A 27,207-nucleotide genomic window follows, 5' to 3' on the forward strand; every position below is an offset into this window, starting at 1 on the left:
TCTTGAAGAACTTTCCAATGGTGTTTGGCACTGTTAAATGAAAATCCTGCTGCTATGCTTTAAAACTCCACCTATTTATTAAGTACACGCGATACTCAGTTCCAGATTCTTTGAGGCCGTGTGTCTGCAGGCCTTGTGGAATATCTGGGGGTTGTAGAAGGAGCAACTTTGCTTTTGGGACAGACTTAACGTAGTTCTGTAACTTTTGTAATCTATATGAAGAAGAACGCAAAGTAGCTGCACACACACAAGACAATACCTACAGTCAATGTCTTGAAATCAGCAACCAACCAAAGGGTTGCAAAGTTCTCATTCATTCGGTTCATATAGAACACTGACCCCTGATTAACTCACTTCTATTAGATCAAAGCAGACGCTAGCATTAGCAGGTTTCTGCCCAGGCCTACGTGTACATTCCAACCACATTACCCTGAAGCCCTAGCGTGGTGGCCTGCAATTAACAAGAGACAGCCATCCGCGGTATGGTATGGCTACTGGCTTAGATTTTGGAAATCCCGCCCAAAACTTTGGCAGCAGTCACTAGCAGGGCGCGTGCACAATAAGCGCCCCCATAGCAACCAACTCTGGGTACCTCCAGACAAAATTAAATTTTGCCCTTTCAGCCTGTTCCTCAATTTCCTAAAGCATCACTCTCCCAGGTATAGAAGCAATCAAGAGCGCTGCCCTATGAAAAACCTATGGCCTCATAAATGCTGGAAGAAGCGAGCCAGATTTCTGCGGACGCTGTGCACCTAAGGGCCCCTTCCACGCCCTGGGACACTTCCGGGGCGCCGCCCAGCTGGGATCTCCCCTGGCGTCGTGCGCACCGCACCTTCCCCGGCAGATCAGCAGTTGGACGGGCAGGCGCGCGCACCCAGGTGTCACCGTCCAGCGCCGTGCGCGGACAGTCAGGCGCGTGCCCCGGCGCGTCGCTCCGCACTCACCCACGCGCGGCCCTCCTGCACCTCGGCCAGCACTCGCAGCGCGCTGGGCGAGCCGGCCCGGAAGTTGAAGAAGTGAAGCGCCGCGCGCGCCGCCTGCTGCAAGAGCCTGCGCGGGACTCCCGCATCCTGAGGCTGTGCAGGGTCCTCGGCGCCCCTGGACCCCGCGGGCGCCACCACCGGGGCTAGCAACAGTAGCAGCGCGAGCAGCGGGGCGGTGGGGCGCGGGTTCCCGGGCCCAGACAGGGGAGCGGGCGGCGGTTGCCGGCGGGGCTGCATGGACGCGGGATAGTTGGCGCGGCACCCGACAGACCCGGGCTCGGAGCGGGCGGTGCCGGCGCTCGCGGAAATAAGGCCGTGGTGGGCCCCTCCCCTCCGCCCCCGGGGCGAAAATCTGGAGCGAGCTCGGGTCCCCGTGGGGCCACTCCCTTTCCACGGTTCCTGCAGCCTTTGGGCTCTCTCTGCCCCTCCGCATTGCCGCGGCTTGGTGCCAGGATGCGGCGTCGCCTCCGCGGCGCGGGGCCGGGTGTTTCTGGCCCAGGCCACGAGGGGAGAGGGACGGGGTTGCAGGGACAGTGGGGACGCCTCCCTCGAGGGATCGCGGCCCGCCCATGCTACCTCGCGCCGCGCCCCTAGCCCAGCTCAGGGATTCGGCGTTTCCCCTGCGGTTTCGCAACCCTGGGGCTTTAAGGGAAACTGCTTGGGTTCTCCAAGCCTTAGGGCTGTGATTTCCCAGCAGGTGAAAGGGGACCAGCGCAGAAAGGGGCAGGTCGCAGCGGGCATTGATGGGGCTCCTCATGGCATAGCCACTGTGGAAGTGGGAGAAGTCGCCAGAGGGCTGGGGCTGGAGAGGAGGCTGAAGGTGGACACCAGCAGGGAGCCCGGGACTACGGAGCCAGTGGCTGGGGACGGGCCTGAGCACCTGCAGGTCCTGCCCAGGAGGAGAGGCGCTGAGGAGGGAGGAGTGGGCAGCAAGGCAGGGTAAGATAAGGCCTGAGAGTCCCATTGGTCTCAGAAGCAAGTAGGTCATTGATACATTGATAACCCCGGTGCGAGACAGATTTAAAGGCCGGGGGTGGAGGTCGGATTCCAGCGGGGTGAGGCATGCATGGGGCTTCCGGGAATGGAGGCAGCAAGTGTTGGCAACTCTTTTTTTTTTTTGAGACCGAGTCTTGCTCTGTCGCCCAGGCTGGAGTGCAGTGGCGCGATCTTGGCTCACTGCAACCTCCGCCTCCCAGGTTCAAGCAATTCTCCTACCTCAGCCTCCCGAGTAGCTGGGATTACGGGCGCCCGCCACCATGCCCGGCTAATTTTTGTATATTTAGTAAAGACGGGGTTTCACCATGTTGGTCAGGCTGGTCTCAAACTCCTGACCTCGTGATCCCCACGCCTGGGCCTCCCAAAGTGTTGGGATTACAGGCGTGAGCCACCATGCCTGGCGGCAACTCTTTTTAGACAGTTGGCAGTGAAGGGCTGAGATAGCCATTGTTTTTAAACCACAGACAAGAGAAAAAGCCCTGGAGAAGTAGGGCTCAGAGAGGAGAACTGGTACTGCTAGGCACTCCCAACATCCATTTCTCCGTCCTGCATTTTGTTCAGCGGTCTACCCCTGCTCCAAACCTGGACCCCAGTGCTGTTGTGGGACTAAAGGAAATCCCTTCTTGCCAGTGGGTGGTTGAGACTGGGCATGTGCCAGTTCTGCATGGTGAGCAAAGCCTGTGACTTGATGGACGTGGTGCCATCTCTGGCAAGATCCTGTCTCACTGCACTTCTTCCTCTGGCTGTTGTCTGTCCCTTGTCTGTCTTTCCTTCCTTCTGCAGATAATTGTAAAACACCTACTCTGCCAGACCCTGGGGAAATGAGGGTGAACAATCTTAAACATCTCTGCCTTCCTGGAGCACACCTTCTAGGCAAGTGGGGCCCAGACAGTCAATGAGGCCGAGGGAATGTGCCCTATGTTGGACGCAGTTACATGCCAGGGAGAAAAATTAAGCCAGAAAAAGAAGTGGGGAGTTGGGAGGTGGTTAATCATAAAAGGTGTGGTCAGGGCAGGCCTCTCTGGGGAGGTGATACTTGGGTGAGGACGTGAAGGAGGTGAGGGAGCCAGGTGGACATGTATGCAAAAGCACTGTAGGCAGAGGGAACACAAATGCAGAGGCTGGGGCAGGAGTCTACCTGGCATGTTTGAAGAAAAGCAAGAAAGTCCAGCTGGAGGGAGAAGCCAAGAGGGAGAGTGCAGGCCCTTGATAGGCTCCAGTTAGGTCTGGCTGTGCTGCCCAGAAGCATGCCCCCGTCTTGCTGGCTGCCTGAGAATGAAGCCCATTTCAAGAGTGGCAGAGCAGAGAGAGGGGAGGGCCCTGGGTTCCTGATGGCATTGTTGGACACAGGAATCAGCTGATCCTGGAGCCTATTTCTTATTATTTCACTTCTTTGAAGCTGGAGTTGCTGTTTCTTGCCCTCAGAGGCAGCCTAGCACAGGTAATCACCTCCCAGAACCCAGTCATCTCCCCATAGTTTGTTTTGTGCTATGATAATAGAATACCTGAGACTGGGTAATTTATAAGGAACAGATATCTATTTCTCACATTTCTGGAGGTTGGAAGTCCAAGATCCAGGCACCACCAGATTTGGGGTCTGGTGAGGGCTCAGCTCTGTCTCCCCTTCCAAAGTGGGGCTTTGCATGCTTCATCCTCTGAAGGGGAGGAACACTGTATCCTCACATGCTGGAAGAGCAGGAGAGAACCCACTCTATGACCTAAACACCTCACTCTAGGCCCCACCTCCCAACACTCTTGCCTTGGGAATTGAGTTTCATCATGAATTTTGGAGGGTACAAAAACACCCAAACTATAACACCCTCCAAGAGGTTATAGTAGCAGACTTGAGAATGATCACCTCCAGGTTTTATAAAGATTACATTTTCCTCATTTTACTTCAGTGCTTTGTCCCCCATGAGTATGTTAGGTTGCTTTTAACTGTATGTAATGGAAAACCCGATAAACAATGTGGACTATTTATTGGTCTGGAGTGGGAGATCTCAGTGAGTTTCTGAAAGACCCAGGCTCTCTCCATCCTTCTGCACAGCCATCCTCAGCTGGCTGGCTTTTTGTCCATGGACTTGTAGTTTCATGGTTATAGAATGGCTGCCACAGCTCCAGACAGCACATCTTCACATGCTGCAGCCAAAAGCAGGTAGCAGGGAATAGATTGCCAGAGTAGAAAGAGTGGAAAGAGAGCTGGACGTTATGCACCTGTTTGTTTTTTGCATCAGTAAGAAATATCTTTTCCAGAACCTCCTGCCTACACCTTTCTTCCCCTGAGACCTTCCTTTATACCAAATCTGCCAGATCTGGGTTACACTGGCAAAGCCTAGCTGCAAGGGAGGCTGGCAAACAGTATCTGTCATTTTTCAGAGTCAATGGTCTGGTCTGTAAACTAGGATTAAATTTAACTGTATGGAACAAACACCCGAATGACATTGGCTTAAACAGGAGAGGAACTTATCTCTCACATAAAGGAAGTTGTAGGGTAAAAGTGGGGTAGTAGACAATCTGTGGTTGGTATTGGCAGATCCATGAGGTTGTTAGAGGTCCAGACCTTTTCCAGATCTCTGCTCCCACATCCTAAGGGTGTACTCCTTGCCCTCAGGGTCCAAGATGGTCACTAGCCATCAGCAGGGCTCCCTTTATGGATTTCCTAGAAGTCTCACAGGGCACTTGTGCCCAGTATCTTATTGGCAAGAACCTGGTTGCAAAGGAAGCTGGGAAATGTAGTTTTTATTCACGGTGGCCCTATGCCAAAATAAAACTCAGGATTTTGTTACTAAGGAAGAAGATTGTGTCTTACGTTGGGTATCCTAGAAGCAGGCCCGGAAACAAAGATTGTTCGCAGAAGAAATGCTCCTAGAATAATTCAGTAAGAAGCTAGAAGAAGGATAGCCATGCAAGGATGTCAGATAGTTATATGACTTATATGACAGGTAGGTTCAGCCTGACCTGAAGGGGAGCTCTCAACTGTAAACGATGCCTCTGAGATGTCCCTGCCCCAGGCAGGGTATCTGGGCTTCCATTCTTCTATGCCTGTCAGCCACTGGCTAAGAGCCATCCTTGTTGATAACTCAGGTACTTCAGTCTTTCTGTAGGTGGACATAAAAGGGCAGTAGTACAAGAACAGCCCTCCCAGAAGAGCTGCAGGAGCCTCAGGTCAGAAGCAAAAGTATGCCAAGTGGAAGGGGCAGACTCAGAGAAAGGGATCCAGGAATCTCTGCAGAGCCCCAGTGGGGTCCCTGCAGGGATAATGCCTAGTGGGAAGGAAGTAGCCACCTCTGTCACTGAGGCGAGGAGGGGAAGGGTGGGAATGGCTGATAGTGTCCAACAGGCAGCCTGTGCAGCATGTGTGCAGTTCCTGCCTATGAGATAGTGAGAATCATGGAAAGTCATAAGCAAGAGGGAAGACAGAAAAGACAAGGAGACCAAGTGCTGCTGTGTGAGCTCTGGGTGCTCTTCCGAGGTTAGGTATTTTAAATAGTGACCACAGTTACAATGGGGGCAAATTGATGCTGATCAGGAACACATGTAGACATTTAATTATAGTATTTATTTTATAAACAGGGATTTTCTGGAACACAGAGTATTTCCTTTGCAAGAACTGTCCATGTTCTTTGCCCACTTACCTGTGGGGTTGTTGGATTACTGGTTGATTTGTAGAAGCTCTTTCAATACGAGGGAAATCAGGCCTTGGTCTGTCATGGGTATCCCTGTTTTTTCTCAATTCATAGACAGATTTTGTGTGTTCACAGATTGTTCTTCCTTGCCACGTACTGTGTCGGGAGTGATGTTGCTAACTGTTTACCACGTTCTCCAAAAGACCTGTCATCATATCCCACCCCCAGCCTGGGGCCGCTGGGAGACTGTGCCACATGGGAGGGGAGGAAAGTATCAGCCAGCGGGTCTGCGGTAGCCTCTGCACAGAAGCAGATGTGTCCCCACAAGGGTGTCCTGATATATCATGTTCCCTAGTTCCTTAGTCATTGCTCAGTTTATCATGAGCATTTTAGAGAACTTACTTTGTGTTTAAGAAACCTAGTGGTATATAAAGCTATAATGACTTTTAATCATATGAAAAGATAGTACAGACTGTGAGAGGGGAAATTGACATGACCTGTTTGGTGGACTATTTGCAATATCTATTGAAATTAGAAATGCACATGGCTTTGACCCAGCAATTCCACCTTGAGAGTTTATACTAACAACACATTCACACATGTAAATGAAGAAGTATGTGCAAGGATGTTCATTTCCACATATGGATTGTAAACTCCTCCATGGCAGTGACACTGAATGTCTCATTTTCTTCTCTATCTTCCCTAGAACAGTGACTGGCACACAATAGGCGCCAATACAGATTTTTTTTTTTTTTTTTTAGTAATGAAGAGTTAAGGGCTGGAAAAACACCTGTGTTTCATGGTTGAATAATTATGGTACCTCCATAGAATGGAATATTGTACAGTCATGAAGAAGAGGTATATTGAGGTGTGTGTGATACTGAACCATCTCTAAGGTATAATGTTAACAGCAAGGTGTAGAGTAGGGCAAGTAGTATGCTGCTATTTGTTTAAAAAGAAAAAAATAACATACATAGATGTGGAAATATGCAAAAACAGTCTCTGTGGAGGTTTACAAGAATTGCCAATAGGGGTTGAGAGAGAAACTCTTCACCATAGGCTGTCTTTTGTGGTGGTTGCTTTTTTCATGTGTGTATAATGTATGTTACCTGTTCTAAATAAGTAAATAAATGAGGTGCAGTTTCCGAGTGCACTTCAATCAGTTTCTCCTCTGGTAGGGAAGACCACCACAGGAGCTTTCCAGTTCTGTGGTTCCGCGTAGCCAGAGCAAGCCTGCTTTGCTTGTTGTGTAGTTCCAGCTTGTCTCCCTTTCTCTGAGTCTTGCCTTGCCACACTCTTTCTTGCCTCGGACCTAGTCATGTTTCCTCACATTGAAACTTCCAGGGAAGGAGCTGCTGAGCAGATGCATACTGTAGTGTCAGTGGCTATCATGGCTCACTGCATGGCTCATCTCGGAAGTATTGTTATTTAAATAGGGATCAGGTCTTGAGCCAAGATACCTAAGTTCTGACTGAGCATATTGCAGCACTGGCTCCTGTGCCCTATGCTAGGTAGAGGTATCCAGCAGCCCCTGAACAGCTGTACTTGCACCCCTCCTATCCTCTTGACTACATAAAGAGGCCAGAGAGCAGAGAGAAAGGGCTCTGAGAGGCATTGGCTGTTTATTTTCCTTGTCTTAACCAACTCGGGCTGCCATAACAAAATACCTCAGACTAGGTGGCTTAAACAACAGAAATGTGTTTTCTTATGAATCGGAAGCTGGGACGTCCAAGATCAAGATGCCGGCTGATTCACTTCCTGCTGAGACCCCTCTTCCTGACGTGGCCTGGAACGGTGTACTCACACAGCAGAGAGGGAAGCAGCAAGCCTCCATGTGTCTTCTTACAAGGACGCTAATCCCATCATGGGATTAGGAATTATGGTTAGACTTCATCTAACCCTGATTGCCTCCCAAAGGCCCCACCTCCAAATATCATCACATTGGAGGTTAGGGCTTCAACAAATGAACTGGGGGGGACGCAATTCAGTCTATAGCAAAGCCCTCCCAGAGGGCCTGGGATGTGTCTTTCTGGCAAATGAGAGGACTGGGCATGAGGAGACTGGGTGGTTGGCTGTGGAGAAAGAAGGGTATGGTGGCATTGCCATCCTGGCTACCTTTGGCCACCCCAGCTTGTGGAATGTAAAAAGGCCCAGGAACCAGTTCCCATGCACCTCAGGCCCCAGGTTTTCTTAGCCAAGCCCTGAGAATACATCAAGAATAGGTGAGGGCATGTGGACACAGGTGTGCGGGGGGCCTCCCAGCAGCTGTCCCCGCTTCCTGCTAATGCTGCTCTGATTTTCGCCTTTGCTCACCTCTCTCCAGTGCTGCTGAACACACCCCGTTCTGGCGATCTGACTGGAGAGAGACAGTGTCACTGTGGTGGGCTCAGGGATAGACTCAGGACCCTATTTGGGCAAGTAAGTCAGGAGAAGCGGTTGGTGGAGTCTCGGAGGGAAGTTGTCTTGCTCTTCTGAGAGCGTGTGCACTCCCATTCTCTGCCGTGCGTGTGAGAGGAAGCCTGTGCCCCAGAAGCTGGTGGTGCCATCTTGCCTCCTCAGGAAAGAGGGCTCAGGATGGTGTCGACTCAGTGGAAGGCAGAGATGAAGCTCGGAAAGAAACCAGGCCCTTGGGGGTGTTACTGACCCACTGGACTGTGACCCATTTGAAGCCTGCCCTGTCTCTAGACTTTTTATTGTAAGAACCAGTAAGTCTGTTTCATGGTTAAAGCCAGCACGACTGTGGTTTTGTAACTTTGGTTGAAAATTCCTAATGGATTGCTGAGGCAGTTAGTATTGGCAGGAAACACAGAGATCTAAGGCTGCCTCACAGTTGGGGTGGGAGGTGGGAGGCAGTGGGGAGACTGTGCCGGGTGTGGTGGAAGCCAGACACAATCTGGGAACACCACAGCTGCTACCTGCATTGGGACTACCATATCTTCAGAGTCCACCAATTTTGGGATGACCTAGCTGGAGAAGGGACATTTCCCTTCACCAGCAACTCCCAGCCATGGCAGTAGTGCCTTGTCAGCCACAGGGGCCAGGCCAAGCCTTGGCCCCAGGTCAGAAGTGACTGCTCCCAGGCTAGACAACTGTCTGTTCCCATTTGAGCATCATCTCTCAGCTCCACAAGCCCTGCTGCCCTCTCTAAGGCTGTGAGGCAGAGCAGGGTCGGGGGGAGAGAGGAAAAAAGACCCTGGGGAAGGAGAAGGAATCCCTGAGATAGAGGCTTTAACCTACATCGTGGCTAAGAGTCACATCAGAGAAGACAGCAGAGTCAGTGGGGTGGATGGAGTATTTTGCAAAGGTACCCTTAGTTGAGACTGTTTTCTCCTCTCTCCTTGCCCCTGCACTCACCAGTGTAAGCACTCACACAGGCGCTTGGAAAGCAAAGTTGATATCAGTTATTAGAAAAGATAAAAACATCTCCTATTTGTGCATGAGTGTGACTGCCCAAGGTGATACCAGAAGCTTCTTCCTTCTAGATATGCATTTAGAAAGGTGTGCACACAGACCGTCTCTGGAAGGACAAATCAGAAATGACTAACAATGGTTAGGGGAAGAGAGAGGATGCTTGGGGTCAGAGGGGCTTTCTCTAACTGTTAAGTCTTTGGGTTATTTTCTGTTATCATTTGTAGGTAGCACAGTGGCTCAGAGAGTGGACTTGGAGCCAGGCTGCCCGGTTTGTAGCCCAGCTTGACCTGTGTGATCCGAGGTGAGTTATTTCATCTCTCTATGTTTTGTGGTACTTCCTACCTCATTGAGTTGTTTGTGAGGTGCAAACAACTCACTATCTGTGTATACATAAAGCATTTAGGACAATGCCTGGCACAAAGTAATGGCTTTGTAAGTGACTGCTATTATTATTATTATTGCCATTAACTTAAAAATTAGATACAATCTCGAAAAATATGCAGTCACCTGTGGATTTCATTTCACAAAGGATGAGAAGGGATGGCAGGGACTGAAACCTACTAGGCCACTAAATAAAATCTCAGCTATTACTTGTAGCCCCTGTAACCTAATCTTTCATTAGAACTATTTGCAGTTAAGAAAATAAGAATCTGTAATCATTTTTGGTCTTCCCCTTGCAGAGGTAAGGGTGGGTGAGGTTGGCAAGAAGAATATGGAAATCCAGCCTTAACTATTGAAATCTGATTAACCAAAGCTAGAGTGTGGCCAAGATGATTCTTAGAGCTTTGGAACCAGAATGCTGGTGGAGAAAAGGGAGCTCTCCTGGTTCCTTGGGCCTGCATCTTGCATGCTCTGAGGGGAACTCAGCTTTTGTTTAGGTGAAGCCCTGTAAACCTACACATTTACCGTGCTGTGTTCCTGGGCCCATAATGCCTGTCCTGAAGCCCTTGTAGGAAGGCACTTAGCTATCCACAGAAAGAACAGAGCCCCTGATCAATGGAGCGAGCTGCGTTCCTAGGGCATTTGGCTTACTGGTCTCTCCTGTGAAGGTGCTTGGGACTCATATGGGGAATTCACAATGTCCTAAATATTGTGCCTGTAAGCTACCTGAGGTTTATGTGGCTGTGTTGAGTCCCCAGCGATGGTATTTTGCTTTAGGAGCAAGACCCAGGACTTGGAGCCTTCAGCATTATGCCCACATCCCATCAGACTCTCAGCAGGAAGGCAAAGGCCGCAGTGCAGAGAACCCTAGAATCTGCATCTGGGCTGCAATGGAACAGCTAACTAGAGTTTTCTGAATCCATGAGGTTAAAGAAGAAGCCTTTCCAGCTTGAATCTAGTGAGACTGAATTCTTTGGGGATGCGGAACTGGAGATGAGGTTCTTTCTAAAAGAGATGCCACAGAAAACAGTGGTTGCATTTATTCCTGTCACCAAGGAAAGATTTCACATGACATAGTTTAGGTAGAGACTGACATGGATGTATTTGGAAGTGTCAACACCCAAGGGGATAAGAGAGCTTTCTGATGACAATGATCCGTATCTGCACTGGCTACGTGTGGCTACCAAGTGCTTGAATTATGGCCAGTGCAGTCTAAGAACAGAATTTTTAATTGTATTTAATTTAAGTTGATTTAAATATACATAGCCACATATATTTACATGGTGTCTGATGATAACTATATCATACAGCACAGTTGTAGACAACCGACTTTTCCCTATGGCACTTCGTTTGGGAAGAGAATATTTTGGGGAGCTGTGTTTCAGACATGATGCTATGTGCTTTCTCTTACAGAATAATCTTGTTTAATCTCCACGAGTTTGAGGACTAAACTGGGTGCCAGAGAGAAGTTAAGTAACTTGCTGAGGTTGTGTCAGTAACAAGGGAGCAGGGAAGAGATTCAAGCTCAGGTATGGCCCACCCAAGTACTGCTTGTGCATTCCACAACTGGGGAGACTCTAATTTACTTAAGGGTTTAGATTACGGCGGCAAAGTGAATTAAGGGCCAGGAAATGTGGCTTTGTGATTAGGTAAGTTGAGATATTTCACTTCAAGAGAAGAATACTGAAGAAGTCACTCGATATTTAGAACTATATTCAAAGATCATTTCCTTTTCTTTTTTTTTCTTTAGATGGAGTCTCGCACTCCATCTAAAGTCGCCCGGGCTGGAGTGCAGTGGTGTGATCTTGGCTCACCTCCCGGGTTCAAGCAATTCTCCTGCTTCAGCCTCCTGAGTAGCTGGGATTCTAGGTGCCCACCACTACACCCAGCTAATTTTTTGTATTTTCAGTAGAGATGGGGTTTCACTATGTTGGCCAGGCTGGTCTCAAACTCCTGACCTCAGGTAATCCACCTGCCTGCCTCGGCCTCCCAAAGTGTTGGGATTACAGGCGTGAGCCATCATGCCTGGCCTCAAAGATCATTTCTTAGAGAAGAACAGCTGGCTGTCTCTGTCACCATTAATGAAAGCTTCACTTTATTCTGGTTTACATAGGGGCTATGGAAGAATGTGATAAAGTCTTGTTTCTGACATGGGCATTTCTCTTCACATCTCAGGGAGCCTGGTTGGACTTCAGGCCCCTGTGAGGCTGACTCTGTAGTCCTGGAGAAACTCAACAGCCAGGAACTTAGGACCATTTGTGTGTGGCATTTGGGCTAACCAGATTGGTGGCTTCTAAAGAAGATGGAAAGCATCAAGTTTCCTATATTTAAATTATTTGGTGATCTCAATACTGGTTGTTAGCCAAAGTACACAATGGAGACAGCCTATTTGCTCTACTACTTTTGATGTAGAAATATTACTAAGCTTGAGCTGATTAATAGAACTGTTACACATTTCTGTGCTCCCCTTACCAGTAGCATGAAACAATTCTTTTAAAACCTGCCATGTGTTCACATTTAAAACTAAAAGTAATTTAGATTACATGGATTTGAGAAGCGCATGTTGACACATAATTGCCAACAGATGGGTTTTCAAATGTAATGAAGTAAAAATGGTCAGTACCCCATGTGTTGGATTTTGCAATTTTCCAAAGTAAGCCCTCAGTTTTGGCATGTCATGCTAGTTAAGAACACAATGTATTTATAGCTCAATTATACATTTTCTGATGAATTTGGCATGGTATTTTGTTTTTCCATCAGTCACTTAAGACAGGACATTTGCCATTCCAAGAATGAATTAACACTCTTCTAAGTGATCTATAAACTGAGATGTAAAATAAATTACAAATTGGGACTGTTTTAGTTTTCCAAGCAAAGGTTATTTAAATAAAGCTTGAAATCATAAACCTTATTTCCTGTTTGAGAAGATGCTATATTCATTACAGAGTGAAATAAATGATTTTAACTTTTTTTTCCAGCAATAATAATTAGAATCTTATGTTCTTCAAAGAAAATTCATAATACTTGTTAATATTTGTATGCCATGAACTTTCTGGAGTGATTGATTTATGCAATTCTGTTTATGACACTGGCGTTCGTCAGTCAAATTTGCATAGAGTATGTTATCAAGGCAAACCACAACCAACTCTTCATACCACAGAGGAAGGCATCTGCCCACATGTGGCAGCCTAGATAACAGGACAGTGTGTTAGAAAGCCCTCATTCTATTTTCCCCTCTTCACCATTATTTCTACAGGGTGCACAGCAGGGCATATGTATACTAGTGAGAGCAAACAGAAGTACTGAGAAATAAATCACCTGACTAATAAATAGACAGCACAATCACCCAGACGACTTAGAATACATGAATACATACAGACAGAGGTTGGTTGATTCCTTGGAATGTTCTTATGACAGTGCTGATTTGTGTGTGTGGTTAGTTGTTAAAATTTGGTGCTCCTGCAGGGAGGATGATTGGTGCAGGCTTCTATTCAGCCATCCTGCCCCTAGTTCCTTGGAATGTAATGTGCGGTAGGTGGATCTTCAAGTCCAGAAGCAGAAAAGCTGGATCTGTGGGCATTCAGAAGAGTCAGCAAGTTGCGAGAACAGCAAGGGGCAGACTAGTCTAGGCAGATGGTGTGGGCTGAGTGAATGAATTGTAGGGAAGACCAAACAGAACAGCAGTGAAGCTGGCTGGAATCATGCCAGTGGCTACTTGGCAGTAAAGGAAAATGGAGGAAAACCTTGAAGCCCAGCAATGGGCATTTGCTCTTAGAGGCTTCTCTAAAGTCCCAGCACACCTAGCCTTGAAAAGAGCCTACTGTGCGCAGGGTGAGTTGGTTGGATTTTTTTTTTTTGAAACAAATACTAGTGTAAACATGTTTTTCTCTTCGGTGGTAAATATCAGAATTATGATGAGGCTTTAGGATAAGGAGATACTATTGTTGGCTAAAATGAAATTCCATTTTTTGATTCTTAAAGAACTAAGAAGGATAGTACAGGGCAAAGAGCTCTTGTCTGGGAGTCAGAAGGCATGGGGTCTAGTCCCAGCTCAACTGCTCAAACTGGCTCAGTCTCTTCTGTGTAAAGTGCTGGGTGTAGGAAGAATTACATGGTAATCAGAGGGAACTGCCAGTTTGAAACACTGTAGTTTTATTCTCTTTTTCCTGTGCCTACCTGGTGCAGAGAACCTTGCTAAGCTGTCCTTTCTTTGGGCTAATCTCAGTAGCATCTTCCCACCTTCTGAAAGAAGGCTTATGCCTTCTTACCATCATGCATGTATCATGCATGGCCTTATTACCAGATATTTTAAGTTAAAAAAAATCCAAACCACCAAAGATCAGAGTTTAATTGATATGCTTATTGTTCTGAGCTAAATGAAACAAATGAATGTCTGGAATTTGGTAAATGAGATGACTCCTATTTTGAATTGTAAGTAAACTAATGTGGTAGTCAGGGTAGTCTAGGATATGCTGCAATAACAAACGATGCCTACATCTCAGGGCCTAAGATGAAAAAGGTTTATTTGTTGCTCTCATCACAAGTCCATTATGGCTTGGCTGGGGGTTTTACCATAGCATTGTCAGTGTTCTTATTCCACAGGGCAGGCTGGTGGAGCAGCTGCTTCTGGAGCATTTCTTGTTGCTACAACTGAGGAAAAAGAGAACAGGGTGAATTATGCTTAGGCCCTTAGAGTTTCTGTTCAGGAGTGATATATGTTACTTCTGCTCACCTTTTATTGACAAAAGCATGTTATAGGTGGTGCTTAACTTCTTCAGGGGGTGGGAAAGTACAATATCATCATCTTCTCCAGGAGGTGGAGAGCTGGAGGTATGTGGAACAGCACAAATGCTTACCACAGCAGTGACTGCTGGGCGACACCCAACTCATCACGAGCAGAGTCTTTCGTATATTGTATTAGTTTGCTGAGCTGCCATAACTGAATACCACAGACTGGGCAAATCAGACAGCATTTATTTTCTCCCAATTCTGGAGGCTAGAAGTCCAGTGTCATGGTGTAGGCAGGGTTGGTTTCTTCTGAGACCTCTCCCCTTGGCTTCCCTTTCTCTGTGTGTCTTCACACCATCTTCCCTCTGTGTGTGCCTGTGTCCTTGTCTCCTTATAAGGGCACCAGTCATGTTGGACTACAGCCCACTCCAATGACCTTACTTTAACAAATTACCTCATTAAAGAGTCTGTTTCCAAATGCTGTAATATTCTGAGGCGCTGGGGGTTAGGGCTTCAACATATGTATGAACTTTGGGGGGACACAATGGAGCCCATAACAGATATCATATTAACGTTAGAACCGGGGCTATAAAAATGGTAATTGTTTTTTTTTTTTTTTTTTTTGAGACGGAGTCTCACGCTGTTGCCCAGGCTGGAGTGCAGTGGCGCGATCTCGGCTCACTGCAAGCTCCGCCTCCTGGGTTCACGCCATTCTCCTGCCTCAGCCTCTTGAGTAGCTAGGACTACAGGCGCCCGCCACCGCGCCCGGCTAATTTTTTGTATTTTTAGTAGAGACGGGGTTTCACTGTGGTCTCGATCTCCTGACCTTGTGATCCGCCCGCCTCGGCCTCCCAAAGTGCTGGGATTACAGGCTTGAGCCACCGCGCCTGGCCTAAAAATGGTAATTGTTAATAGCAATTAGTAATTAGCAAAACTTTTTGATACATATTTTCCCTATCCGTATACTTGGTACCAAAAACTCTTAAGATTTTTTTTTTTTTTGTAGGGTCTTGCTGTGTCACCCAGACTGGAGTGCAGTGGCGTGATCTTGGCTCACTGCAACCTCCACCTCCTGGGCTCGGGTGATCCCCCCATCAGCCTTCTGAGTAGCTGGGACTACAGGCATGTGCCACCATGCCTGGCTAATTTTTGTGTTTTTAGTAAAGATGGGGTTTTGCCATGTTGCCCAGGCTGATCTTGAACTCCTGGCTCAAGCAGTCCACCTGCCTTAGCCTCCCAAAGTGCTGGGATTCCACGCATGAGCCAGCACGCCAGGCCACAAAATTTATTTGTGCAAATAAATTATTTCTTGCTATAACATTCATGACAGCTCTAAGATGCTGTGATTAGAGTTTAAAAATTGTAGATTTAATTGCAGACCTATAGAAGGTTTTCCTAATATACCTCATACCCTAAACTCTCTTTAAACACATTAAGATACTACAGAATCCAGAAGACTGACTGAACTTTTTAGTGGTTTTAATATTTCTCCTGTGATATGTGTTAGAAAACCATTGACCTGTTACTTTTACTGAGTATTTTCCTGCTATTAGACATGATTGGCTGGGCACGGTGGTTCACGCCTATAATCCCAGTGCTTTGGGAGGCTGAGGTAGGCAGATCACCTAAGGTCAGGAGTTTGAGACCAGCCTGACCAACATGGTGAAACCCCGTCTCTACTAAAAATACAAAAGTTAGCCAGGCGTGGTGGCGTACGCCTGTAATCCCAGCTACTTGGGAGGTTGAGGCAAGAGAATCACTTGAACCAGGAGCGGAGGTTGCAGTGAGCTGAGATCGCGCTGGTGCACTCCAGCCTGGGTGACAGAGTGAGACTCCCTCTCAAAGAAAAAAAAAAAAAAAAAGATATGATCTAGCCTGGTGGTTCTGAGACTTGAGCATGAATCAGCATCCCCAAGAGGGTTTGTTGAGACAGACGACTGAGCCTCTCCCCCAGAGATTCTCATTCCGTAGTTCTGGGATAGATCTAAGATTCTGCATTTCTGACATGTACCCAGGTTGTGCTGATGCTGCCAGTCAGACCAGACTGCAAGAAGCGCTGGTTTAGGAAGTTGCAGGTGAGGTGATGGAAAAACCGTCTTTCTGTGTTTCCTCATCTCTGGGGCTTGAGGTCCTGGAAGGCAACCAGGCTAATGTGGGTACATCACTGATACCTTCCAGTCACTGGGAGACAGGGAGTCGGAATTGTCAGAATGGTGAATGAGGCACTGTGTAACCAGGACCAGCTCTTTTGTATTTCTTAATCCTTACACAAACCATGTAGTATTACCCACTCTGTGTAAGGCCTGCTTCCTCTTGAACCATTCTTCAGTCATTTTGTTTCTGTTTTTAGAACAGAAGGGCTGGTACAACATTCTTTTTAACAGTTATGCCAATTGCACCAAAATCTTGAGAAAAAACACCCAGTCATTTTCTGTTTCCAACTGTGCTGCTTTTCATACACACAAATTTCTGGGGCCCAGTGCTAACTGTAACCACTTTTGCTTTGGGAGTCCCAGAGCTCCTTGCCAAGGCTCAGCCTCGTGGCCCACACTCACCTTTCTTCCTGATGGCCTTAGCCTCCTATTTGAGACTGCACACTCAGACCATGCTGTTAGGACTGATGGATTTTTAGTCCCCCAAGTAACAGTGAAAACTGGAGAAGTGACAAGTGGATGTGTCCAGAGAAGGAGGCCGAGGCAGACTCTGCTCTCTGCTTCTGCAGTATCTGTTCTCCATTTCTTCCTTACTGTGATGGTCTGAGTTTTGTGTTCCTCCCGAATTAACATGTTTCAGTCCTAACACTCAAGGTGATGTACCCACATTAGCCTGGTTGCCTTCCAGGACCTCAAGCCCCAGAGATGAGGAAACACAGAAAGACAGTTTTTCCATCACCTCACCTGCAACTTCCTAAACCAGCGCTTCTTGCAGTCTGGTCTGACTGGCAGCATCAGCACAACCTGGGTACATGTCAGAAATGCAGAATCTTAGATCTATCCCAGAACTACGGAATGAGAATCTCTGGGGGAGAGGCTCAGTCGTCTGTCTCAACAAACCCTCCTGGGGATGCTGATTCATGCTCAAGTCTCAGAACCACCAGCCTAGATCATTTTTTTTTTTTCTTTGAGAGGGAGTCTCACTCTGTCACCCAGGCTGGAGTGCACCGGTGCGATCTCAGCTCACTGCAAACTCCGCTCCTGGGTTCAAGTGATTCTCTTGCTTCAACCTCCCAAGTAGCTGGGATTACAGGCGTATGCCACCGCGCCTGGCTAACTTTTGTATTTTTAGTAGAGACGGGGTTTCACCATGTTGGTCAGGCTGGTCTCAAACTCCTGACACTCAAGGTAGGGCCTTTGAGAGGTGACCAGTGGCTGTATGAAAGAGGCCCGAGAGTGACACGTCATCTTTTGCATCATGTGAGGACACAGCAAAAAGGCATTGTGAACCATGAAGTGGGTCCTCACCAGAACCTGAATCTGCCGGCACCTTGATCTTGGACTTCCAGCCACCAGAACCATGAGTGATAAATTTCTGTTGTATAAGCCACTCAAGTCTATGGTATTCTGTTATAGCAGCCCAGATGGACTAAGATACTTACTGACCAGATCCAAGGGTCATGTAGGGTGGTGATGTGCCCAGCTAAATACTGTGCCAGTGACACAGTATCCAGGGGCAGCTGTGTGACCTGCTACTGGTTCATGCATGCAAGAGTTCTGTGTGGGGCTTCTGAGAAAACCTTTAAAAGGAGGTGTGGCTCAGCTGGGGTGCTCTTATTGTCCTCTGCCCTTCACCCTTCCCCTTCTTCCTTCCTGGAATGCAGATGCTAGGCTTGGAGGTGCAGCAGCCATGGTGCTACAAGGCAGGCTCCATGCTGAGCAAGTTGGAGCAGGAGGAGAGCAGGAGCCTGCCTCTCCAGTGGCAACCCCAGCAGCTGCTGAACTCCAGACTTCCTCTGATGTGAGAAAAACAAACCCCTACTAGACTCTGCCTGTTTGTTAGATTTTTCTGTTACTTGCAAGGGCTCTGCCTCCATCAGCATGGAGTCTGAGAAAGAAGAGAAGTGACTGGGAAGTGACATGTGAGTGTCCCACCACTGATGACGGTGATGAGAATCAGCAGACTAGCAGCCACGCGAACAAACATTTCCTGAGTACTGACTCCAGATCAGGCACAATGCCAAGCCTTCGGCGTGACATTTTACAGATGAGGAATCTAAGGTTCAGAGGGTTTTAGTAACATGCCCAAGTCATGCAGCCAGGAAGGGTAGAGCTTGGATTCACACCCAGGCCTGTCCAACCTCCCTGGCCCTCATCAGGACTCTTAACCTCTCTAGCTCTGATTCCCAGGCCTGTCTTTGGTGTCTAGAGTCAGGCCTTAGGCACCTGTCCACTTTCAAGGCCCTGGCTCTCATGGCTTGTATCTCCACCAACCTCCCTGATCCCTTCCCTGCAAACACAGCTGCTCCTCCAGGGCTGGGCTGGGGTTGAAGCCCCTCTTCCCCTGCTGTGCCCACCCTCTTCTATCTGGTGACTCCTGCAGGATGGGGCTCCTCCGCCTACTATTCCCTGTGTTCTCCTCCTTTGCTTTCCTTATCAGAATGAGAACAGGCATGGCGCCTCTTCTTAGAGTTTTGATTTTTCAGAGTAGCAAATACGTGTGCTCTTCACATTGTATCTTTATCATTTTGATTGATGTCAGTTTCTAGAACACTTCAGCACTGGAAACAAGTACCAGAGGAAAACAACATACGTTATAAAGAAAAATATGTGTAGTATTGATAAATGATAGAATCACAGAGTTGAAAGGAATCTTGGGGCACCGTTCAGCCTCACCATTTCCCCTGAGGCTGAAAACTCAAAAGGTGAACTGGGTGGGTAGCGGGCTCAGAGTGCTTGCAAGGGAACTGAGGCCTGAGCATTCCGTACAGAAAGAATAAATCCCATGTCTCCCACACAATGTGTTCAAGCACTTTCAAATGTACGAAGACACTGTTGTGATTGATAGAATATGGATTCCTTTAAAAGCATCCCTGAACGTAGAGGTTTTGACCATGATGCATTTTCTGGTATATGTGTGTGTTTAAGGGGTCTTCGTACTCAGGGAGTCATGAACTCCTTCGCAGGCAGACCTGGCGCGTGCTGCTCACTCATCCACGACAGCTCCTTGGGAGCCTCAAAGCCAGCCTTATCTTGCATCCAGCTCTGCCTCTGGGTCACTTCTACAGTTGCCCTGGTCCTGTGTAGTGTGACTGAAAATAAGCCCCTCCAACCTTTGGAAATCAGAGTCTGTGTCCTGGTCCAAATGTGTCCTGGCACCTCTTACTCATTCTCATCTTGACCTACGGTGGCCAGCTTCTCCTGGTCTGCCAGACAGTATCCTGGATTTAAAACTAAAAGTTCTGGGTCTGGAAACTCCCTCAGTCCCAGGAAAACTGGAATGGTTGGTCACCACTGTCTACTCTCTTTCAGGCTGAATAATGCCATTTCCTAAATTGTTTATGGTAGACAAGGTATCTATATCCCACCATCCTGGTACCCCTCTGGGCTCATGCTCCAGTTCATCACCGCCACTCTGAACATGCTGCATCTTGAGCTGAAGGAGATCCTCCGTGTTGAGACTGTGGATCTGTCCATCAAAGCATTCAACTTTTAACCAACTGGTCCACAACACTGGCTTATAATGCATGTGTGACCAATTAAAACCACAGGGCGTTCTCCATAAGCTTCTGTCAGGTCAGGTTTCCCACCTCCACCCTGTACATGGCAGTTGGTCTTTTGAGCTAATGGCAATTTATTTTAAATTTAGTTTAATTCATTGGCTTGGGCCAAGCCAATGTCCCTTTTCAGGTGATGTGAAATGTGAGCCTGTGGCCCATCTTATTGGTCATCTCACCCAGGTGTTGTGGCCTCTGCTTATTTGATAAACACACCTTCTGTGCCCTCCTCCAAATTGTCAGTACAAATGTTTGGCACAGATCCCTGGGGCACATCACCTGAGACATCCATTGAGATTCACATCAAGCTGTCAGTTGATAATCTCTATTTTCTTGTTCAGCTACCAGGGAATAGATCTAATTGGATTTTGACTTTTGATCCTTAGGGGTAACCCCAGAGGCTTTGGACACATGCTGATGAAAAATCAAAATCTCTTGGTGGCTGAAGCATATTCCAGAAAGACTATGATGCCACCAGGTCAATACCACTCTGAATAAGCACAGGTAATTGAGGCATTGACCCTATAATTATGTGGGTGGTTTACTCCCAGCAAAGGACTAATTCTCAATTGGCTTCTCTTTGCCACTCAGAGGTCTCTAAGTCACTTCCTTTCACCATTTTTAGTAAACTCCTGGGGAGTTCGGATCAATTTGCTAAATATTTCAAGATTTTATTCCATCACATAAAGAAATAGAGTCGTAGGATGTACCTTCAACTATAACCTCTTAGAATTTGTGTTTTAACTTTTGTCCCTGTACCTGTGACCTTTTTAAAAAATTGAATTAATACCTACAGAGAAATGCCCAGATCTTAAACATGCAGTTCCATGAGTTTAAGCAATTGTATAATCCATGCCAACAGCACCCCAGTCAAGATACACATCCCACCCATCACCCCAGAAATGCTTCAGTGCCTCCTTCCAGTCAGTTTCCCCCTCGCCCTTCATATGGCCTAAGACTGTACCATTCTTAACACGTCTTACACACCAGGCAAATATAACCAAAGGTGATTAGAAACAAATACCCTATGAAAATAAAATAAGACTGATATACATGGTTTGAAAATAAATACAGTTTATCATTTTCCATCTCCGTCTATGTTACAGGTAACTAAGTGTTTACTACATTGTTTTCTTACATTTTCTATTGCATAATTTTCTTTGAATAGTTCAGTGTCATACCAATTAAAATGTTTATTCTATGTTGCAACTTGTAGTATCTTAAAAAATATGTAAAATTGAACTTAAAAGGGGGGACATTCTGCTGGAACATGAGAGTCATTAGGTGTATAACAACCAATGTCATCATTCCTGACTGGTAGAATTGTCTCATGAGGCCTGCAGCCAGCAGGGGTGCTCATAGATGGAGGAGTGGATACTGGCTGGCCTCTACCTGGTGGTTTGTGTTGGCTGCTGTTTGTGGAGACCTGCATTTGTAAGAGCATCCCTGACTTCTGTGGACACATCTGCAAGTGTCTGTGGAATGTAATTAGTGCAGCCCAGGCTTGCAAATAATTTCTCTATATATCCTCTTGGCCTGTTTCTCTGGAGAACCCTAACTAATACGGCATTTTGCCTAACTATGGTAAGGTGCTACTCAGACCCCTGCATAGCAATGAAGAAATAGTAGTAGTAACAGCAATAACAAAAACCACCATGACAATAATAGCAACCATTTACTATTGCTCACCATGCTGGCAGCTGTGCTGAGGAGCTTGTATAGATCATCAAAATTAATTCCCACAGCTGTACCATTTATAGATCAACTAATTGAAGTAAAACAGGTGAAGTAACTTTTCTAAAGGGGTAAACAACATTAAAAGTAGAATTTGTACCAGGTGTACCTGTCAGTGTCCCAGGAGAACATGGCTGGTATATTTAAATTGAGCGATCAGAGGCAAGTATGATAAATAAATAATGGAGTTTTCATGTGTGTGAGGAACTGTACCTAGATGTGTTCTTTGGTCTGTCTGTCTGGACCATTCCATGCTATGATGTCCTTTTAATATCTCTAGCTTTCATAGTAAGTCATATTATCTGGAAGAGTGAGTCTCTGGCTCTCCCTGCTGCTCCTCGTCCTCTTTCTTCTTCAATTTTTTTTTTCTTAGCTCTTCTTTTCTGTTTATTCCTTGCATTAATTTGAGGATGTACTTGAAAAGTTTCATGAAAAAAATATCTGGGTGGGGTGCATTGGCTTACATCTGTAATCCCAGCACTTTGGAAGACTGAGGCTGGCAGAGCATTTGAGGCCAGGACTTTGAGAACAGCTTAGGCAACATAAGTGCCACCTTATTTCTACAAAAAAGGAAAAGAAAATTAGCTGGGCATGGTGGCTTATGCCTGTAGTCCCAGCTACTCGGGAGGCTGAGGTGGGAGGATCACTTAAGCCCGGGGGTTGAGTCTGCAGGCAGCTGTGATTGCACCACTGTACTCCAGCTTTGGAGTCTACAAGGCTTCATTCTGTCACACAGGCTGGAGTGCAGTGGCCTGATCACAGCTCACTGTAGCCTTGACCTCCCAGGCTCAAGCAATCCTCCCACCTCAGCCTCCCAAGTAGCTGGGACTATGGGCACGAGCCACCACACCCCGCTAATTTTTTATTTTTTTGTAGAGATGAGGGTCTCACTATATTGCTCAGGCTGATCTCAAACTCTTGAGGTAAGGCAGTCCTCCCACCTCGGCTTTCCAAAGTGCTGGGATTACAGGCATGAGCCATTGCACCTGGCCAAACTATCATCTTACAATAGTTTTTAACACTCTCCTGGATTTTCTGTACTAAGGTAGTCAAAATTCTAAGGCCCCCAAGATTTTCACCTCTTGAGGTACATACCCCATATAATTCCTTTCCCTTGAGTGTCAGTAGAACCTGTGAATATGATGGGATAGTCACTCCCATTATTATGCTGTACCATTTAAGATAGTTCTAGGTGACTGAAGGGAGAGATTCTCTGATGGCTTTGAATAAGTAAGTTGTCACAGTGTAGGCCAAGTGGGAAGGGACTGCAGGCGGCTTCTGGGGGCTGAGAGCAGGCCCCAAGCAACAACCATCAGAAAATGGAAGCTTCAGTGCTATCATCCCAGGGAACTGAATTCTGCCAACCACATGAGTTTAGAAGAGGATCATGAGCTCCAGCTGAGAGCAGAAGTAGGACCCCTGCCTTGATTTCAGCCCAACCTTGATTTCAGCCTGCTGATACCCTGTGTAGTGGTACTGACTTCTGACCTACAGAACTGTGCCATAATAAATGTGGGTTTTTTTAACTGCTAAATTTGTGGTTGTTACCCAACAACAGAAAGCATTGTAAAAATTAATGGCATTTGCAATTAATGGCAAGATTGTTTCTTCCTTTCCAAACCTTTTACATTCTATATTTATTCCTGGCCTTATTTTCCTGGCTAAAACCTTGAGTTAAATAGAAGGAATGATATTGAAAATCCTTAAATTTTTCTTGATTATAAGGTACTTCTTTTATTTTTATTTTTTTTTTTTTGAGATAGAGTTTCGCTCTTGTTGCCCAGACTGGAGTGCAATGACTCGATCTCGGCTCACCACAACCTTCACCTTCCAGGTTCAAGTGATTTTCCTGCCTCAGCCTCCCGAGTAGCTGGGATTATAGGCATGAGCCACCATGCCCGGCTAATTTTCTATTTTTAGTAGAGACAGGGTTTCTCCATGTTGGTCAGCCTGGTCTCGAACTCCTGACCTCAGGTGATCCACCTGCCTTGGCCTCGCAAAGTGCTAGGATTACAGGCGTGAGCCACTGTGCCTGGCCAATTGTAAGGTAATTCTTCTAATGTGTCATCATTAAATGTTTTTGTAATCTTTTAGAGAACATCGTTGATGAACTCATGAGCTTTAGCTTCTCTTCCTACTTTGCTACGAGTTTATTTTCCAATTATGAATGGGCTTTAAAGTTGTTAAGTGCGTTTTCTAGATCTGTTGAAATAATTATATATTTTTTCTTTTTTAACATGTTAGGCAAGGCCGGGCGCGGTGGCTCAAGCCTGTAATCCCAGCACTTTGGGAGGCCGAGGCGGGCGGATCACAAGGTCAGGAGATCGAGACCACAGTGAAACCCCGTCTCTACTAAAAATACAAAAAATTAGCCGGGCGCGGTGGCGGGCGCCTGTAGTCCCAGCTACTCACGAGGCTGAGGCAGGAGAATGGCGTGAACCCAGGAGGTGGAGCTTGCAGTGAGCCGAGATCGCGCCACTGCACTCCAGCCTGGGCAACAGCGTGAGACTCCGTCTCAAAAAAAAAAAAAAAACATGTTAGGCTAGCTTCTACATTGACAGATATTCTGAAGTTAAGCCATTGTTTCATTCTGGGAATAAATCATAAATTTAAAAATGTAGTACACTGCCAGTTTTAGATTGCTGATGTTTTATTTAAGATCTTTGCTATCTTTCTTCAAAGGATTAGTAAAACAGTTGTAACGTCTTCAAAGATTGTAGCTCTTTTTTTCCCTCTTAAATAGACTTTATTTTTTAGATCAGTTTTAGGTTCATAGCAAAACTAAGCAGAAGGTACAGAAAGTTCTCATATTTCCTCAGCCTCTCCCACTATCAACATCCTGCACCAGAGTGGTACACTTATTACAACTGATGAGCCCACATTGGCACATCATTATCAACAAAAGTACATAGTTTACATTAGAGTTCCCCCTTGGTGTTGTATATTCTATGGGTTTGGACAAATGTGTAATGACATATATTCACCATTGTAGTATCATACATAATAGTTACCCTGTCCCAAAAAGTCTTTGTGCTGTTGAAAATGATGTATTCTTTAACATCTTTCATCCCTTCCTACCAATCCCTGGCAGCCACTGATCCTTTTACTGCCTCCATAGTTATGCCTTTTCCAGAATGTTGCATAGTTGGAATCATATAGTATGTAGTCTTTTAAGATTGACTTCTTTTCATTGAGTAATATGAATTTTGTTTTCTCCATGTCTTTTCATGGCTTGGTAGCTCATGTCTTTTTAGCACTGAGTAACATTTCATCGTCTGGATATGCCACAATTTCTTTATTCGTTGACCTACTGAAGGTCATCTTGGTTGCTTCCAAGTTTTGGCAATTATGATAAATAAAGCTGCTATGAACATTCATGTATGGGTTTTCGTGTGGCTGTAAGTTTTCAACTCATTTGGGTGAACACCAAGAAGCACAATTGCTGAATCATATGATAAGAATATTTTTAGTTTTGTAAGAAGCTGCCAAACTGTTTCTAACATGGGTATATCATTTTGAAAGATTGTTGTTTTTGTTGTTGATTTTTCTTGTACCTTTTATTCAGCTGAATAGAATAGTCTATTTTCATTATGGAACCATGCATTTTAGTCATTTATAATAATTATGTGGATTTAATATACTTATAATGTGGGTTAACATTTGGTAGTGCAAGCCCATCGTTCATCCCAATGTATGCATTATTTTCTTTTTCAAAATTTGTGATGCTGAAGTGTTATTCTATAAACTCCTCTCACCCCTTTGCCCCCAGTTGTTGATTTTTTAAAAAATTGATTAAATTTTTAAATTATTGTCTCTAAATGCTTACAGATCTTTTCAGGTATTTTATTCATCTTGAGTTTTTAAAATATTTCTCTAGAAAATTATGTACTTCATATACATTTTTATTATAATATTGTTATTCATAGTATTCTTTCATGAGGTTCTAAAATTCTCTATGCCAGTATTTATATTGAATTTTTATTTTTTAGTATTGTTGATATGTGCCTTTTCTTATTTATTATTTGCCAGGTTTGTGAAGATTTTATTTATTTTATAAGTCTTTTCAAGAGTCAGCATTTGGTTTTATTAAATCTATTTAATTATCTTTGTTTTCTTATTTCATTCATTTCTGTTCCTGCATTTATTAGCTCCTTACTTCTACTTTGTTTTGTGTATTAGTTATATAGCTTCCTTTTTTTTTTTTTGAGACTGGATGTCACTCTCACTCAGGCTGGAGTACAGTGGCATGATCATGGCTCACTGCAGCCTTGACCTCCCAGGCTCAAGCAATCCTCCAGCCTCTCAGCCTCCTGAGTAGCTGGGACTACAGGCACATTGCCACCATGCCCAGCTAACTTTTGTATTTTTGGTAAAGATGGGGTTTTGCCGTGTTGCCCAGGCTGGTCTCAAATGATCCTCCTACCTTTGCCTCCCAAAGTGCTGGGATTACAGGCATGAGCTACTGTGTCTGTCTGTTAAATCTATTTAGTTACCTTTGTTTTTTATTTCATTCATTTCAGTTCTTATATTTGTTCTTTCCATTTTATTTATTAGTTATATGACTTCTTGAACTGTTAGATCATTAGTTTTTAAATTTTTCTTTTTTTCAAATATATCTGAATTATTTCCTCTAGGTTCTGCATTATCCGCATTCCATATGATATGTAGAGTTTTCTTTGGTATCCATTTCTAAATATAGTATTTTGTTATTTTTAAAATGATTTATTCTTTAACTCATGAAATATTTAGAAAAGTATTTCTTATTTTCCAAATCTGTTGGTTCATTTTTTATTTGTTTTAGATTTTTAATTGTGTTTTATTATGGCTTGGGAACTTGATCTGAATGATACTGAGTTTTTATTTACTGAGATTCCTTTTGATGTTCATTCAGTGTTCAAGCTTTATGAATGTTCAGTTTTTTCAAAAATGCTTCAAATGTGACAAAAATATGTCTCTAATGTGAGGTGCATGATTCCATTATTTTACATTTTTGAGGTCTCACTTTGTTTACAGTGTTCTTACAAGGTGGTTGCCTTTCGTTAGATCACAGGGCTTTCTGGGTCCCTGCCTAGCTCTCAGTTTAATTTTCTGAGTAAGGATTCCTGTAATCTGCAGAAAATGTAAATGTGAATACCATTTCCTTAAGTGGAATAGGTTTGGGGGTTTGATTTTATGTGAAAAACTTACTCTTTTTTATCCTTAGCAGCAGGCAGATTACAAACTCCCTTGACATCCATGGTGTTGAGGGAAAATGTATATTTATGTGTATAATTTTTCTAGCCTCCTTTTCATAGAGGGGGCTTCACAGGGAGTTCCAAAACTTGTGTTGCATTTATTAGAAATTTGAGAGGCTAATCCCTATATGAACACTTGGATTGATGATACAGAGGTACCAATTATAATTACATATACATACAACTATATGTGTATGTTTCTTATATATGCAAACAGATATATTTGCACACTATAACTTAGATTTTCACTGTAATGTGTGAACTAGTGCCTATTTCAAACACTGCTTTTGAACTTGATAGACATTGGTTATATATATTTTTAAATTATATTTAAAAAATTCTATCAAATTATCTGCAATCATTAATTAGGTTATTCAGAGCTGTCTCAGCAAACTTATTCTGTA

At 45.2% G+C, this 27,207-nt stretch overlaps 2 protein-coding genes and 1 long non-coding RNA gene across 11 annotated transcripts in view; 2 read left to right on the forward strand and 1 right to left on the reverse strand.

Moving 5' to 3' along the window:
• RARRES1 (retinoic acid receptor responder 1) overlaps positions 1-2,505 on the reverse strand; it is a 37,416-nt gene extending 34,911 nt beyond the window's left edge. For 2 of the 4 annotated variants that reach the window (XR_013413617.1, XR_013413618.1), the window contains exon 1: positions 833-2,505. Coding sequence is in view for 2 of the 4 variants with exons in the window: in XM_015131882.3 (XP_014987368.2) it covers positions 945-1,220 (276 nt within the window). In the remaining 2 variants the exon portion in view is untranslated. The remainder of the gene's footprint in view (positions 1-832) is intronic. The other 2 variants (XM_015131882.3, XM_015131883.3) reach the window with 1 other exon arrangement.
• Positions 2,506-2,721: 216 nt separating this feature from the next.
• Positions 2,722-27,207, forward strand: part of LOC106997068 (uncharacterized) — a 35,454-nt gene continuing 10,968 nt past the window's right edge. For 2 of the 6 annotated variants that reach the window (XR_013413623.1, XR_013413619.1), the window contains exons 1-4: positions 8,175-8,300; positions 9,241-9,317; positions 10,811-10,926; positions 20,222-20,339. This is a non-coding gene — a long non-coding RNA (uncharacterized LOC106997068). Of the gene's footprint in view, positions 2,857-8,174; positions 8,311-9,240; positions 9,318-10,810; positions 10,927-20,221; positions 20,340-27,207 lie in introns of those variants that run through there. The other 4 variants (XR_013413624.1, XR_013413622.1, XR_013413620.1 and 1 more) reach the window with 3 other exon arrangements.
• Positions 11,006-11,807, forward strand: LOC144339044 (putative uncharacterized protein encoded by LINC00596). Its single transcript, XM_077991614.1, has 2 exons — positions 11,006-11,266; positions 11,573-11,807. Exons 1-2 carry the CDS (start codon positions 11,148-11,150, stop codon positions 11,673-11,675), a joined length of 222 nt encoding a protein of 73 aa, XP_077847740.1. The 5' UTR covers positions 11,006-11,147; the 3' UTR covers positions 11,676-11,807.

Source organism: Macaca mulatta, chromosome 2 (assembly GCF_049350105.2).
Source record: "Macaca mulatta isolate MMU2019108-1 chromosome 2, T2T-MMU8v2.0, whole genome shotgun sequence".
In the NCBI taxonomy this organism is placed as follows: Eukaryota; Metazoa; Chordata; class Mammalia; order Primates; family Cercopithecidae; genus Macaca; species Macaca mulatta.

What these genes read in the sequence shown, in the direction of transcription:
- LOC144339044 (XM_077991614.1), top strand. Translation starts at nt 11,148, where the DNA reads ATGGAGTCTCGCACTCCATCTAAAGTCGCCCGGGCTGGAGTGCAGTGG. An exon ending in CTGAGTAGCTGGGATTCTAG is followed by an intron (nt 11,267 to 11,572) that starts GTGCCCACCACT and finishes TTCACATCTCAG; the next exon opens with GGAGCCTGGTTGGACTTCAG.